At 41.7% G+C, this 17,095-nt stretch overlaps 2 protein-coding genes across 8 annotated transcripts in view; one reads left to right on the forward strand and one right to left on the reverse strand.

The window, feature by feature from the left end:
* Window positions 1-17,095, forward strand: part of CNNM2 (cyclin and CBS domain divalent metal cation transport mediator 2) — a 123,635-nt gene that overhangs the window by 88,211 nt on the left and 18,329 nt on the right. For 2 of the 7 annotated variants that reach the window (XM_028730397.2, XM_028730396.2), the window contains 4 exons: window positions 268-405; window positions 2,972-3,141; window positions 8,496-8,589; window positions 12,843-12,908. In XM_028730397.2, the coding sequence (XP_028586230.2) occupies window positions 268-405; window positions 2,972-3,141; window positions 8,496-8,589; window positions 12,843-12,908 (468 nt within the window). Of the gene's footprint in view, window positions 1-267; window positions 406-2,971; window positions 3,142-4,153; window positions 4,275-8,495; window positions 8,590-12,842; window positions 12,909-17,095 lie in introns of all 7 variants that reach the window. The other 5 variants (XR_013393182.1, XR_013393183.1, XM_028730400.2 and 2 more) reach the window with 5 other exon arrangements.
* The window catches only part of NT5C2 (5'-nucleotidase, cytosolic II), an 82,415-nt gene continuing 77,699 nt past the window's right edge, over window positions 12,380-17,095 (reverse strand). Inside the window, exon 19 of the mRNA XM_028730404.2 lies at window positions 12,380-15,716. Within this exon, the coding sequence (XP_028586237.2) occupies window positions 15,666-15,716 (51 nt within the window). The 3' untranslated portion in view covers window positions 12,380-15,665. The remainder of the gene's footprint in view (window positions 15,717-17,095) is intronic.

The following is a 17,095-nucleotide window of genomic DNA, read 5'->3' on the forward strand; positions in this document are numbered from 1 at the left end:
TTTAACTTAAATGCTTGCAATTATTCAGGTGTTAGGAGCGAAATAACCCCAAAATCTTGTAGGTAGATGAATAGATCTTCACATAGGTGCATGAGATTCTTCCTGTGCTGTTGATTTCAGTTTGCAGCGATTGTGCTCGTAACTTCAAGAGTTTTTATTTTATGAGAATGGCGTAATGTATGTGTGCTTATTCCTGTTTCTAAACAGTGTCACCCAGTGTTCATGTTGGACCCTGATTGAATTATTGTTTTATTTCTCCATCTCCAGCTGATAACAAGACCAAAAAGAAAGTAGCCCATCGAGAGAGAAAGCAGGACTTCTCTGCCTTCAAACAGACAGACAGCGAAATGAAGGTTAAAATATCACCACAGTTGCTGTTGGCAATGCACCGTTTCCTAGCAACAGGCAAGTGTGGCTTATCACAGTTTGATCACTCCGGGGTCCAAGAGCTGATTTGCTAGTAGTGTGTGCTGATACGGTGGGTGGGACAGTGCAAGCTGACACAAAGGCTGGGTCCTAGAGAGTGATAAACCATGCCATTGTTGTCCCCCCCCCCCCCTGGTTTTAATTCCCTTCATTATTCGGTTTTGACACTTGCGCTCCAGGACACCAATGAGAAGGAGGGTCAGTAACTTAAATTAAAAATGGATCTGGAAGATGGGGATATGTAGAAGTGCCACATTGTGCATGTTTTGACTCCAACAGACTGAAGGCCAAGTTTCATGTTACATAGAACCATCTGTCAGGGATTCTTTAGCCGTGATTCCTGCAATGCAGGGCATTGGACTAGATGACCCTTGGGGTCCCTTCCAACCCTGCAATTATATAAATCTGCGGAAGTTTTCTGTGACTTTTATTTATTTACTGTATTATTTGCAGTCCGCCCCCCTTTAGTCAGTTGGGTATGTATGGAGTGTTAGGGGAGGGGTAGTACCTCTGGTGGGAGTCATTTTAGTGCTGCTAGTGCAGCAGTTTGACTTCACCCCCACACTCCATTGTCTCTTGAGACAGACAGGTGCCAACAACCCTACAGCCAAGAATACCGGAGCAGCAAACAATAACATTAAAATCACTATTAACAATAAAAAATTGAAACAAAATAAACCAATCGGCATCATAAAATTAACAGCAATCACAAGTAAAACTGGCAACAGAAACAATTTAATGAGAAGCTGTTACTGGGTATTGTAAACAGAAGCGGAGGGTGGGTAGGAAAGGGGTACTTAACCCCTTCCCTACTGGCTGTTTTTCCTTTCAAAATCTCTGTTACTGCGTCTCTCTCTTATCCTGCAGGACAAAAGGAGTTTGTTGAGGAATTTTGAGAAATAAAATGCCCAATGGGAAGGGAATTAAGCATCCTTTCCTGTCCTTCCTCTTCTTTTGTTCATTAAATAAAAAAGTTGGCCATGAGTTACCCAGAACTACAAGTAACACACACACACAGGCCCTAACTTCTAGCAAATAGATTCTCAGAAGAAATAGCTCAGGAAATGATATAATCATGGACCCTTCATTAAATAGTTTGTGATGCTAAGTGTCTTTTATTGGAAGAGCATCTGGAATCAAGAGTGAGAATGCAACCTTCTATCTACAAGCTGTTCCTGGATTTATAGGAGTTTTTAAATGCCTACTGTTCAGGAGATTTGTAATATTAGTTTGTAATTCCTATCAGTGGGTATGATAGTAGCCTATTAGACTAAAAAAGGAATCCTGACCCTCTTTTGAATGGGCAGATGTCTGCAGTCTAACATTGTCCAGAAGTTTGGCTGATTCTTGGGCAGCCTTACAGTGAGTCTAGGGATTAGAAGAGCTTTTGTCTCTGAATATCACTTTCATTCTAGAAAATTGTGCTCTAGAGAGCAATTCACATGAGAGTATGTTGGCTGAAGTTATATATCAGTTATGTTCTAGGAATCTTGTAGTTGGGACCCATTTGCTAATGCAACTTCAAGAGGAAGACTCCCCAGAGAGGGAGTGTTGGATTTACAGAGAATAAATGTACAATATCTTTCTTAAACTAATTTGCACAGAATGGTCCATGCCTTACACACGGACTCCAAAAGCAGTCTTTATGATTCTAGTGCTTGTATGCTTTTGTAAGAAGATATGATGTATTAGACTTGAAATATTAATTCTGCTCAGAGCCATTTAAGATAGTATATTTAGACTGTTTGAGCAATATGAATAAATATATAGCAGAAATGTTGAGATTGGTGCTTTGCATTTCAATATATTAACTATTAACTGTGCCCCATGTTGAGAATATTTTAGTTTTATCCTTGTGGAAGTGTCAAATAGTAAGATTTAAAAACTGGAGAAAGCATTGTGTGACAGCCACTGTAATCCTAGTTATTTGAAAATGGTCTCACTTATGCTATTCTGTTTGGATCACAGACCTATTTGGATCAGGCTCACTGGCCCCTTTTTCTATTTTGTGTGGTGACTGAGCTGAAGTGAACACATATAGGACTTCTAGGCCAATAAAAAGCAAATATTAAAAGCCTCCAGTCACTGCAGAAAATACTTTCATTCACAATTCAAGAAGAAGCTTTAGTGATCCCGGCTTTCTAAATAGCCTTCATACCATTTTCATATTGTTGCATCTCTCTAAATTGAAACTCCTGTTACCACAATCTGGAAAGTAACTTAATTGAAAGAGAAAGTCTGGATTTCTGGGGCTAAAATTAACTATGTGTTTCTTTGAACTGGATGTGCATCACAAAATTGGTCTCTGGGCTGATTTTGTGATTATTTGCTTCATGATAAAAATAATATTAGGATATGTTCTGAGGTGGTCACTAGACTAACTGTGGGATTACTGAGCAGTTTAATAAGGGGATCACTTTGGCCTTCAAAACCCGAAAATTAGGTCTGCAAGTGTATTTTGTGTAATGGATACAAAGTAGTGATCCACGTGTGTCATCTAATAATGCACCGTGGGGTAAATGTCAAGTTGTGTTTATGTCTTCAGAGGTTGAAGCATTTGGCCCATCCCAGATGTCTGAAAAGATCCTCCTAAGGCTACTGAAGCATCCCAATGTGATTCAGGAGTTGAAGTATGATGAGAAGAACAAGAAAGCCCCTGAATGCTACCTCTATCAGCGAAACAAGCCTGTTGATTACTTCGTTCTAATTTTACAGGTCAGGTCTATGAATATATAAGCATCTTTCTCTCCTGCAGCAAAATTGAGCAACATCTCAGCAACAGTGACTATATTCTATATACTACATAGAGTAGCCTTTTTCACCTCTCTGGATGTTGTTGGACTACAGTTCCTGTCAGCTCCAACCAGCTGGGCCAATAGTTGGGGATAATGGGAGTTGTAGTTCAACATCTAAAGAACCATGGGTTGGTAAAGGCTGGCATAGAGCTTGTAATGGGAAGGGAGCTAGGGTTCCTAGCTTGGCTTGCTCTTTTTCTGCCTGACTGCGATATGCATGTCAGGACAAAACTAGATGAAGTACACTAGGGTAAAATTTAGAAACGTGAATGGCTTAAAAAAACACACCAAAAACAAGTAGCCAGTGCGGAACCTCTGACTTGGATTGGGACTCTTGTAGCATTTTTTTTTTGCTATTTGTGTGAATCAGAGTTTACACAACAGCCTGTGTCTACTATTTACATTTTAAAAGCCATTCAAACAACTGCTGATTATATTATTAGTGTGCTTTCTAGCTTTCCACTTAGCCATCAAGTGAAGCCCTTCAACTTTCCTTTAGTACAGTAGTGTTTATGTTCAAATTCTTTTGCTTGGAGTTTCTGATGAAAATTAGTGAAGGCATGTATTAAATATTAGTAAGTTCTGAAGTGAAAAAGGATATATGTGTAATTAAAATTTCTAAGGAAATAATGGAAAGCAAACAAATAGTATTTACTAGGGACAAGGTAGATACAGGGTGCTTTTGTGAATTGTTCCAGCAGTGGCAAAAATTAGCTCTCTCTTTTGGCAATTTTGGGGAGTGCACTGGAAAAGGGTTGTTGGTCCAAATGAAGTAAAGGCTAATAGTTATCGAGTTGGTTGATCGTGAGGATGTACAAACTGTACTTTTAATTGTCTTTGGTTACTGTTAATGACATCATCATGTAACCAAATCTGATTGGCTTGTAATTACATTCATTGCATGATCCTTGATTTTCCTTGCATGATCCCAGCCAGAGAGTGAAGTCCTACTAGACAATGAAAATGGCACCAAAGCAGGGAAGAGATTGGAAATAAGCAAGAAGCAAACAAGCTCAAAGGGAGGTTTTGCAAAATATGCTCCCTACCCAAAAGGTATATTACCATTTAGGCTGGGCAAAAGGTTTTTTGGGTGGTTTGCTACATGTGGTCAGCGCTGAAGCTTAGCATTGCCTTTTACCATCATTTCTGGACGATTATATTTACTAAGAGAACAGCACCACCTACTGACTTGCTAATGTCTTGTTCTGCTTTGCCCTTGGAGTATAAGTCACCCTTAAATGTATTCACATCTGAAGCAAAGGTCACTTTGCTTTACATGTGAATGATTACTATAGAAGACTGATCATCTCACCTTGCCCCTCACAGCTGTAGGAAGGAATGGGAAGCTGGTGCCCTGCTTGATGCAGCAGCAGGTAGCCTTGATGGCTCTTCAGTCCTCTTGTCCTGGGCTTTCTTCTTCCACTCCCACAAGTGTTGCAGCTCTCAGCCTATTCCTCCTCCTCCACATCTGCTCTTTCTTTGTTTGGCTTCCTGTATTGGTGGGCCAGGTCTGATCTAGAGCCACCCTCCTCCTCCAGGCTCCATGTGTGGTGGTTCTTTCGCGTAATGTTGGCATTTTCCCTGAGCCACTGGTTTGCTCACCATTTCAGTGGTGAAGAATCCATGGAAGTTCTCAGGCTGGATAAAATTAAGTAGGGTTAAGTTTTATTGTTTATTAACTGCAGTACAGTAATCTGCCTTCTGTCTCAGTTGGAGCAGCTACTATTCAGAAATTATCTTAACATCGTGAATGTGAGCTGAATTTGTAATGTAAAACGGTTTTCCAAGTTTGTTTTGATGCCATGTGGATGGCTGGATAAAAGTCTTAACATCTGTACATATATTTCTCTTGGAAAACGTTTTGTGTTTGGTACATGTTTTTAAAATTTCCAATAACGTTTATAAAGCAAAAAAGCAGGGTTAAGCAGGGAATTTGCATCCAGCTCTTGGACTGGAGGGTCCGCGTTCTTCAGGGTTGCAGTGCAGAATACATGTGTGGTTGTGGCATGTGCTCCCCTCTAGTAGCTGACATGTGTGTTGCATTGATGCAATCACTATTTTTGCACATGGTCGACCTCACACGGTTGTTGTGAGATTCAATATTGGGGGTGGGTCACTGTCCTGGCAAACCTCCTGTGGGAATGGGGGTTCAGTGTGTTTTGGAGGATATTTGTGAGGGGAGATTCAGTGTGTGGCGTTCACTGTGGGCTCAAGTATATATAGAGTTGCAGTGTGATTGGATTACAGTGAAGTGTGTGCATTTGTGGGGTTTCTAAATATGTCTGTGGACCCCCAAAGGTTGATGATCCCTGACCACTGCACCACACTGTCATATCGGAAGGGGGAGCTGTGGGGGCTGTCTGCATGATTGTGGTATGTAGTCACCCATGCTTTCAAATGCACCCAGAGATCCAACATGAATTGACAAGCCCTCATCTATCATCTGTACCCCGATGTTATATTTTATAATTATATGAATAGGCATTGCAGATGGTGGCAAAGTAGGTGCTATGCCTCTTAAAATTAGGTGGCTCCCTCTGCAGACACTGCACTTCTGGCAAAATCTTAGCTTCATTTTTGCTTTGTCGTGCAGGGTAATAGTTTGCCAGTATTTGTTTTCCATAGATTTCAGTGGGTCAGGAAAACTGTAATAACATTTGCACTGATTAGAACTTTGCCAAACCAACAAAAGTGTGGGATGTTGAACAAGCCTGACTAAATCAGTCACGGCTTTCAGCAAAATTGGGGGGTGGTGTGGTGATTTATTGTTAACTGGTAATAACGGTCAAAGTTCAGTTTTCAGCACTTTTAAAACTTGCTATGTCTGTGGCAATTTGAATCTTATCTGTTTGAAATTTGGCACTTTCATAGCTATATCATGTATGGCGAGTTTGAAGTTATCAGCCAGACATACCCCATTTTATAAGCTAAAGAATATTGAGGCTTATAATGACAGACTCACCTTAACCATAGGAGTCATCCTGTGCACTTATAACTATATGGATAGTTACTTTTTGTAGCTTTGCTTCATGGAAGGAGGTGATTTGTGTAGCATCTTATGTGAATCTTGTGGAATGTGGTGTATGTCTAGCCTACTTTTCCTCAAGCTTCTTGGGGGCAAGGTCACAAAAGTTAAAATGAGGAATGCATCCTTTGTTCCTTTCGGATACTTTGTTTAGTCAGTTAGTATATTAGTTTTTTTCTCATGTGAAAAACACTTCTTCCACTTTTCTTTACATCAGCTAATAGGTGGGCATTCTCCAACAATAGCAACTTTCTCTTGGAATGTGATGCGTAACATAAAAAGAATTTGTCAGGATAGCAATAGTTCAAACCCGCCCCAATGGTGAATTATGTGTTGCTGTTCAGTCATACAATCCATCTCACTTTCCTGCTTTCTGTGTCAGTCTCCCCTTCCTACTGATCTCTTTGGTACTTAGTGGGGAGGTGGAGATGGACACACACACACTCAAAATATTCTATTAGGGGAGAGGGGAACAAGTATCTGCTTCTTTACTAGAGCATTAAAACATTCATCGAGCTGGGTTGCTGCAGAACTTGTATGTGAGATAGCACAGATGGCCTTGATTTTCTTTTCTACTAGTCAGTTAAGAACTGTTAAGGCCCTAAATGTTCTTGGAGACAAATTAGAAATGATTATTGAAAGGGAGCATATGTCCAAAAGGGCAGCTTTTTGCCAGACTTATCACTGTTGCCCCCACCAGCAACAGCCAGTGATGTAGGACTGGGAACACGCAACAAGATGACGTCATGGCAAAAGTTAGACTGCCAAAGCATTAGAGAGAATTGTCGGGTGGGAGAGAGAAAATTGTACCCATTTTGAGTAGCCACACCTGGTGTAGCATTGTCTGTTTTTGCTTTGAATAATTTCCTGATTAACACTACAAAAGTTGTTATAGCATTACTGTGAGTATAATGAGTAGCAATTACTGAAACAAATAAGGTAAACTGGTTAGTTAATAGCATTTTTCTTCTGGATCCCTATATGTAGGGCAATATAGAAATGGCTGTCTGCATGATGCAGGTTGCTTTTACTTGGAGAATAATGTTAGAACCCAGATTAGCTGATTTTCTACAAGGCCAATAGTATCTGTCCTCATTCACACTGAAATCAACCATTCCCTAAATGGTGTGCTGTGGGGATAAGTGGCAAAGCCTATAATGTTTGCAGAATTGTGCATAATGTTTTGCTGCCTCTTTTGGGTACTCCTTCTCACACCATGGGCTTTACAATATGTTGAACCAGTAGTGTGGGATGTACCTGTGTAGACCTGTCCTTACTGTTGGCATAGGATGCAATGCATATTTCTGAAAATAAATTGGGCAACTTTAATTCATTAGAATTGTGCTTTTTGTCAGCTGCTGAATAGCATGCCCCTTTATCTAATATTCACCCTTCTCACTTGGGTTAGGTAACTGGACTTGGCATGCATGAGTGGTACTTGCTTGTTTCTCTCACCCCTCTAGTCTTTCTTAGAAATAATATATCTGGCAAGAGTTGCATTGCTACAGCTTTCAGGAAGTTGCATTGTTATCTGAGTATGAAAATATTATGATGTTGCATGAGAAAAAATGCAAATCAATGCATAGTTATATGCAGTACAGTTTTAATTTGGAGATAATATAAGAAAACTACACAGCTGGATGACAGTAGGATCTGTTCTGTCCACCTACAATGGCTCCTACAGTAGCAGAATGTTGGCATTAGTTCATGATTCCTGTTCACCTGTTGTTATGTTACAGGATATTTTATAGGATAGCAATTCTAACCACACCAGTGCCGCAAGTGTACATTCTTGCTAGTGATTCATATAAAATGGGGTGATAAGGCAGCAGAACAGGGAACCATCTAGTACTAAGTTGAGATGATGGATCTGCAATGTGTGTGTGTGTGTGTCAGGGCTCTTCCATGAAATGCTACCTGAAACATTCTATGACAATATGTTGCGCAATGAAACTATACAGAGGCCCTGAAAAGATTATATTATACATGTAGTGTAGCCTTCTTCAAGTATTCAGAATCTTGAAGAATTATTTTTACCCATATATTTGTGATTTATTTGTGCATGATTGAGAAACTGCAGTATCTAGAACACTGAATATGAATGGAAAAAGAAATTGTGTGTTTTTTTTAAAAAAAGCTTTATCTGCCTCACATGTTGATCTTATTGAACTTCAAATGAGGGATGAACATTAACGCAAAGCAGGAATACTTTTGAACCCACTAGGAACATTGTCATCTTTTCTCCACAGGGGAAAGTGGAAGTGGAGGCTGGGAAAGAGGGAATGAAGTTTGAGGCTGGTGCTTTCTCTTACTATGGAGTGATGGCTCTCACAGCATCACCAGGTAATTTCTTAATTTCTCTGTTTGAAATTCCTTACAGAACAAACATCCCCTACTGCTGGGGTGTTGAGGGCTAGAGGAACAAATTTAGTTTTTGATTAAATCTGATGAAGCAGTTCATAACAGTGCCCTGTCAACATAAACAGCTTGACATGGAGGAAACCTTAAGCCATCAGAAGTGTTTAATTAGAATGCCGCAGAATGTTTATTGGCACGAATCTAGCACAGTATTTAGATTTGGTAGCTTAACATTTCTTGTTAATTTTTTGTACTGAAAAATTGTCGGGACAAAAGAAGAAAATAAGCTGCTTGGAGATCAGGTCTGCCTACTATTGCAAATCTTTTTTTCAAATCAATAAATTAATCTTTTAAAAATTCAGAAATCCATATTAGAGCAATACCTTTTATTAGGCCAACCAAAACATCACAAAATAGTGTGCAAGCCTTCAAGTTATCAATAACTCCTCTTCAGTTAGATGGCAAAGCAGTGTGGGGAGAGAGAAAAAACTTGGCTGACAGGAGTACCATGAATCTTATTTAGTAAGAGTGTTAAGGAAGAATGTGGGAGGATGTAGCAGACATTCAAATAAGTCTCTTTCAGGTTCTATGCCAGTATCAGATTGCTTCAAGGTTAAGGGGTAGAAGAAACAGCAACGATGTCTTGTTAAGGTGTCAGAACAATTGTAGTCAAGTAGTTGACACTTCAACATATAAATAAGAGGTTTGCATTATGTGAGGGGTACAACTCTTCAATAATGATGTAGGCTATCATAAGTTTGATCTCGCTCCTATCAGGTGGCATTGACAGTTGGTTTTTATTTTATTTTATTGTTTAAAGCATTTTTAATCTGTTTTTTTTTCACCAGAAAGGCTCCCAACTCATTTTCAAAATCAGAAAGATTGTCCCTGCCCTCAGACTTACACTCTGAAAGACATGACAGACAAGGGGGAAAGGAACAAGGATAAAAACACTTGGGCACTGTTACAGTTCATATAACAGCTGGGATGAGAACAGTTCAGGTAGCCTGATGGAATGACAGCCGGGGAGAGCCACAGGCAGCTGATCTCTCAACCAGAGTGCAACAGCACTTCTTTACTTCTCTCCCTTTGTTATGCAGCCTAGTGGAATGACGGTCACATTGGTTAATGAAAACTTCCTGGGTAACAGAATTTCAGATTTTCTGAAGTTCAGATTGTTAGAAGGCCTTTGCCAGAGTTTGATTAGTTCATATTTGTCTTTATAATAAAGCTTTTCTCCATCATGCTGTGGAATTATGCAGTGGTGGCTGGAAGATAGGGAGATGGAACAGTAGGTGGAGCCAGAGCCAGTGTTGGGCAGAGCCAAGTAATTCTAGTTTTGTCCCATCCTTCTCCCTGCTGAGTTCTACAAGGGCAGTGTTGATTCCAAGGAGAAGGAAGATGACATGCAATATTAAAGTATATAAATTATAAGTAAGGAGGCAAGCCAGTGGGGGCTGGATGAAGGCAGACTGAGTTTGGAGGGGCAGTGCCCCTTTGGCCCAAATGGAACAGCCTCTGTTGGGATTATGTGGGCATTTCTATGCCTGTTCCCTGTTGGAAAACTGGCTTTGTTTTAGAGTACTTGCTATGTGTTTCATCTGTGGGAGACAACACATACTTTCTGTAGGCTAAGGTGTACAGTACCTGTAGCGATTTATTTATATTTGTGCTAAGATACATATTTACAGCTGCCTAGAGTTCAAGTGGTACCTTGGTTCTCAAACTTAATCCATTCCGGAAGTCCATTCTAAAACCAAAGTGTTCCAAAACAAAGGCACGTTTTCCCATAGAAAGTAATGCAAAATGGATTAATCCTTTCCAGACTTTTAAAAACAACCTCTAAAATAGCAACTTAACATGAATTTTAATATCTAACAAGACCATTTCTGGATTAGGGTTAATTTTAGGATTGGATTAGTGTTAGGGTAAGAATTAGAATTAGGGTTAGGGTCAGTGTTGTTTTATGTTTTCTTGTGATTTTGATTCATTTGCAGTTTGTTTGCTTTTTTTCTAATTTGTTGTGTTCCTGCTTATTCATGAGCTCTAAGTTTTTTGACTTTGTGATTTTCTGGAGAGTTTCAGTTTTAATTTTAAATGCTCAGGGGAGCGCAAAGCCTCCACCCCAGCTGAGAGATCCACACCCCTGCTCCTGCTTGCAGGCGAGTAGGAGCTGGATTGGGCAGCTCAGCTGGGGAGCAGGAAATCTCTGCTTCCCAGCTGAGAGATCGCAGCTGGAGAGATCCCCTTCTCCTCAAGGGGGAAGTTTAAAGGAGCCCCCACCTCAGCATCAGAGCCCCTGCACCACCTGAAGGCAGCCAGGCAGAATAATTGCTGGGGTGGTGAAGGTGGAGGCAGCCCGGCAGCTGCATCTGAGAGCCCCTAAACTGCTGCTGGGGCAGCTGTCGGGCTGTCTCTGCATTGCTACCCTATGCTCCTTTAAACTTCTCTATTCTGAAGGCAGCCCTGTTTAGGGAAGCTTTTAATATCTGAATATCTATTGTATTTTAATATTTTGTTGGAAGCTGCCCAGAGTGGCTGGGAAAACCCAGCCAGATGGGCGGGGTATAAATGATAAATTATTATTATTATTATTAACACAGCCACACACTCCTTAATGGAAAAGTGTGAAGGAGCCTGCACCTCTCCAGGTGGGCAGCCCTGATCCAGCTCCTACTCCTGTGCAAGCAGGAGTGGGGTTGGGGATCTCTTAGCTGGGAAGCGGAGGCTGTGTGCTCCCCAGCTGAGCTGCCCTGATCCAGCTTCTACTCCAGTGCAGGCAGGAGCCAGGGGCACTCAAAGCGGAAGTGTGGCACTGAAAAAGGAGTGTAACACTCAAAACGGAACAGTTCAGATTCCGAAAAAAATTCACAAAGTGGAACACCTACTTCTGGGTTTGTGGTGCTCGAATTCCAAGTTGTTCGTGAACTAAGCTGTTCAAAAACCGAGGTACCACTGTATAGGACAAAATCCAGTAGTGTCTGCCCACTTGTGTAACAGAAATCTACTTGCACAATGGGACTTTCAGTTTCTCTTCTCCCCTCTCCTGTCTTCTGGGTGCCCCCTCAATCTGCTCCAGAAGGTTTCCTAGCCTCTGGAGGTAGACAAGGTGAGACAAACCCTGGTTTCTTCTGTAGCATTGCTCTTATGCAACTATTCTACTGGAAAAGAAAGTGTTGCTCTTGCAATATGTCCCATTTCAGATTTAGTATCGCATGCTGGTGCTGCATTCTCACCCACTTTTTTCCATGTTTTTGCATTTGAGGGGATAAATCCCTCTTCCAGATGCCATTTGAGCCTTTCCCTTGCAACAATCACTTCTCCAGAGCAATGCCTTTTACATCTTGGAGGAGGTGTGGGGAGAAGCAGGAGGCCTGCCTGGTGTCAGCATGGTCTGGTACTAAAGTGGCTGGTGCTGATTCTTGTTGTGTTGCTGCTGTATTTTCCTTTTAAACCATTTCAATCTCTGTACTGTCTTGATGCCTGATATCTTCCAGAATGCCTGGAATAGGATGAAATCTTAAAGGAATTCATAGTTGTAAGAAATAAAAGTTGCAGCTCACTCTGCAACAGCTGTCTTTGATGACAGCCAAAAGACTTTACAGAACGAAACACTGTTCTTGTCTGGAAAAAATGATGGCAATGTGGTGTTTTGAATTTTATGAGGCCCATGTTGACTAACGCAGTGGGATGAGCTGGAATTACCATTGCATTTTGTAACATACGATCAAAATGGATAAGCTTGTTAAAATACTACTATCTTGACGCCTTGTGCTACACACACCTCATTTTTTGTCATATAGTTTTATTTAAAAGCATTAACATACTGATTAATATTTCAAAAAAAATCTCTGAGTTGTGTACAGTCTAACAAACAAACAATATATCATTAAAACATTGCTTTATATCATTGTTAGTAAGTGCTGGGTCCCCAAGAGGACTAATGAACTATCGTTCCTAAATGAAAAGCTGTTCATATGTTTATGGTTAGTAAACAGGGAACATGTATAGTTGCACAACTCCTGATTTCTTGTACTATTTTAGTAAGATTCTGATCAGCTTTTCATTGCTTTATGTCCCTTCATTGTTTTCTACCCCTTTATTTTTTCCTCTAATTTTGAATTGTATTTTAGTTCTCTATTATGTGTCAACTGATCCTCTCTCCTGTTGATTATAGATACCAGCATCCTCACTGATCCTGACCTCATCTGTTTTTTTTCCTTCCCTCCTTCGTCTAGTTCCCTTGTCCCTGTCTCGTACCTTTGTTGTCAGCAGAACAGAATTATTAGCAGCAGGTACTCCAGGTAAACTTGCACGTTTCTTCTTCACCCTTTTGTCACTGCACTTACCCTCTATTGAATCAACAACAGCTTGCATTTACCAGATGCCCATTTTGTTGGAGAAATGCAGGCAAGATCATGCCTGACAGGTAGGTGCTTGAGCTTATGTTTGTGATTAGTTAATAGCAAAAGGACACTGAAACAAAAACCAGTGCTTCTTTTATAAGAACGTAAGAAGAGCTTGCTGGATCAGGCCAGTGCCCCGTCTAGTCCAGCATCCTGCTCTCCCAGTGGCCAACCAGTTGCCTGTGGGAAGTCCACATAATATATTCAGTCATGGAGAAGCTTTCCTTGACTGCTAACACTGAAGACTTTTTAAAACAACAGTTAACAACAATTAAAACAACAATTAAAGATATTGTTGAAGGAGATCACTCCCTTCCCAGTTTCTTTCTGATTGCACACAGGAGAGAGAGATCTCCTTTGTAAAGGGCTCTGAAAGATGTCTTTGCCAGTCCTTTCCACAGCCACCTCTGACAAGTAAGGCACTCTACAAAAAGAGTCAGGAATGGGCCAAACTAGATGTGACTATTGCCTTTGTATAGTTGTTTTTTCTTTCACAAATAGCTCACACAGGAGGCCCCAGGCTTGATCAGAACCATGAGATGAGGAAAGGGAGCATTTAACCCACCCCCCCTGTGTTCAATATCTACACACCCCACACCATCCCCCATTGGCTCCAAAGGGGGCTTTCCTTCCATTATGAATAGCAGGTAAAGGGAAGACTGAGCCAACCTAGGATCACAGCAGGGGCAAAGGGTTAAAGGCCCCTCTTATCACCATCTCAGTATGACCCACTATTCCACACCCATGTACTGGGTATTTGTGAAGGAAATTACATGATAAACATGTCTAATCTGATCCTCAGTCTGTCATACAGGCCATATCTGCAAGCCCGGTCAAAAACCTTCTTAAATAACTAGAGAATTCCAATTCATCATGTAGAAACATGCTTTTGCAGCTACAGGTATTGAGGCAAGCAATCCCTATCCATGCTACCAGTGGAAGTTGCTCTGACCTTCCAAGTTCCAACTCCTGCAGCCTTCTCTTGTTCTGCTTCTCCAGGTGTTTCCTTGTTAAGGCTTCCAGGCCTCCCAAGATGCCTGCTGACATTTCCTCAGCATCTGCCACTGTCAGTCTCAAACATGTCAGCATCTAGTTCTTCCAGTTGTGTCTGGCTTCTAAGGCATCATAACTGAAGTGGACTTTGGGGCACTCAAAGCACTTCCACATCCCAAAGCCACCTTTTGTTCTCAGGTACTTCCTTGTACTCCTGCACTAGGAAGTAGCACCTTGGCTGCACTGAGATTTCTCTAAGCATCTCCTAATCCTGTACAACATACCACTTCAGTCACAGCAGAGATGCTTCCCAAGAAGCCTGATAAGCCAGCCTGATAAGAGACATAACAGCCTTCAATAATGAAGGACCAGTTCCTTGGGATCTACCTTGTCTCGCTCAACGCGATACAGTCCCCTTCTCTGTATTAATAGTGATCATCTATGAGATAGAAGCTAAGATTATCTTTCTGTATTGTGATTATCTTTCTGTATTGGTTGTGCAAAGGTAGGCATCTTGGAAGGTGAGCAAAATGAATTGTTACCAAGACAGAGTTCTGCAAATTGGAATCCAGTTTTGTTCAGCACCCTTTATTGTCTCAGAACAGCCTGAGATTTTTGAAAGTGCATAGTGGTAATTAGTAATGGTGGTGTCAGCGGCCAGGAGAGTTTCCCCCAAGATTCAGCTCCACCCCATCTAGAGGAGGTGACTTTGCCACAGTGATCCATGCTCTGGTCATGTCCAGACTAGACGCCTGCAATGTGCTCTACATGGGGTTGCCTTTAAAGATGATTCAGAAACTTCTTCTGGTCCAAAATGCATCTGCCAGAATCCTACAAGGGTCTAGACAGTTGGTGCCTGTGACAGCTTCATTATATTAGTTGTACTGATTACCAGTGTTTCAAGGCTCAATTTAAGGTGCTGGTTTTGACCTTTAAAGTCCTAAATGGTTTGTACCCAGCTGCAGGTTCCTGTACCATCTCGCCCACACTTTAAAGATCTGCTTTGGAATCTCTTCTGGTGTGTCTTCCCACTAGAGCTGAAAGGTCAATGGCCAGGGACAAGTTCTTCTCTGTGGTGGCCCAAAGATTTGGAATTCCATTATCTTGGACTGACATCATCACACTACAGGGTTTCTAGAAGGCCTTGAAAGCCTTATCTCTTTCAACCGGCATTCAAGGCATGATGCTTTACTGGCTGGTTGGTTGAAATATGATTTTTAGGGGTTCTTTTAAATTATATGAGGAGTGTTGTTTTGTTGTTTCTAGTTTAAAATTGTTTTCCCTCATTTTCTCTGCTTTATATTGTAACCTGTTTGAATGGGCATCCATCCCCCTCCCCCCAAAAAGAGTCCTAAAATATTTTACATAATGCATGTCTACAGAATCGTCCAGATTTTTCTGTTCCTATATAACTAGTAGGAATTTGACCTCTCACTTCCCTACAGAATGGAAGGAATTACATAGTATTGCAGCTCCAACCTGGGGGGGGGGGGATCCAATCTGACTTGAATTTATTCAGTCACTTTGATAGGAGCAGCTGTGGTCTTGATCTGCTTTCTTCATGGCACCAGGCCTGGTGTGTATCCCTATCTGTCTTAGCCAGCAGTACTGTTTGAGAGGCTCTTGGGCCTGATGGGCTCTTCCACATAGTTGATATGAATTTCAGGTTGCAGTTATGCTCCCTGCAGTTGTGGGTCCTGAAGGTTTTCTCTCCTATATATTCAAAGAAATTTTAGTTGATTAATCATATGTCAGTAAATGAAATCATTTACATTTACATAAATTGCATATGAATAAAACAGTACTTATGGTCCACGATGTTCCTACATGTTAGGTGTTAGCTAGCCTGGACGCGGGTGGCGCTGTGGGTAAAACCTCAGTGCCTAGGACTTGCCGATCGTATGGTCGGCGGTTCGAATCCCCGCGGCGGGGTGCGCTCCCGTTGCTCGGTCCCAGCGCCTGCCAACCTAGTAGTTCGAAAGCACCCTCGGGTGCAAGTAGATAAATAGGGACCGCTTACTAGCGAGAAGGTAAACGGCGTTTCCGTGTGCGGCTCTGGCTCGCCAGATGCAGCTTGTCACGCTGGCCACGTGACCCGGAAGTGTCTGCGGACAGCGCTGGCTCCTGGCCTCTAGAGTGAGATGAGCGCACAACCCTAGAGTCTGTCAAGACTGGCCCGTACGGGCAGGGGTACCTTTACCTTTACCTAGCCTGGATAGCTCAGTTGATTAGAGTGTGGTGCTGATTATGCCAGGGTTGCAGGTTTGATCCCCATATGGGACAGCTGCATATTCCTGCATTGCAGGGGGCTGGACTAGATGACCCTCGTGGTCCCTTCCAATTCTATGATTCTATGTTATAGCAGGCACCATATTGGAAGTGACATTTCCTGATGTGTGAGGAAAAGGGGGAATAGGTGTTTTTTTTTAAGATTGTGCCTTCTACCTATAGATTTTGTAAGTTCATCTAGTAAATATGTTCAGCAGTCTTTTTTAAAAAAATAACTTGCTCAATTAATGACACCTTTTAATTAAATATTGTTAATTTAATCTGTCTAAATGTTATAGTCCTGCCTATATGCCACTTTTATGCCATCTTTGTGGTACGGTCAGTGGTTTGAACATGAGCAGCAAAGTGCTGGCTTTGTTTCTCCAATACTATGTCTGGGTGAGGGGAATTTTCAGCAGTTTTCTTTCACATCACCTAAAAGAATATTTTTCAATAGAAACAGTTGCCCTCTGAGGTGGGTTTATGGGGTCCAGGGGGTTGTAGAGGGAGAGAAGACCAAGGGGGAAATTGGTTGCTTGATCTGCTTTCCTCTTGCTCAACCTTTGTAACCTTTGGGATACAACTTCATGCTTAAAGGTAAAGGTAAAGGTACCCCTGCCCGTACGGGCCAGTCGTGTCCGACTCTGGGGTTGTGCACCCATCTCACTTAAGAGGCCGGGGGCCAGCGCTGTCCGAAGACACTTCCGGGTCACGTGGCCAGCGTGACAAAGCTACTCTGGCGAGCCAGAGCCGCACACGGAAACGCCGTTTACCTTCCCGCTAGTAAACGGTCCCTATTTATCTACTTGCACCCGAGGGTGCTT

Source organism: Podarcis muralis, chromosome 6 (assembly GCF_964188315.1).
Source record: "Podarcis muralis chromosome 6, rPodMur119.hap1.1, whole genome shotgun sequence".
Taxonomy (NCBI): domain Eukaryota; kingdom Metazoa; phylum Chordata; class Lepidosauria; order Squamata; family Lacertidae; genus Podarcis; species Podarcis muralis.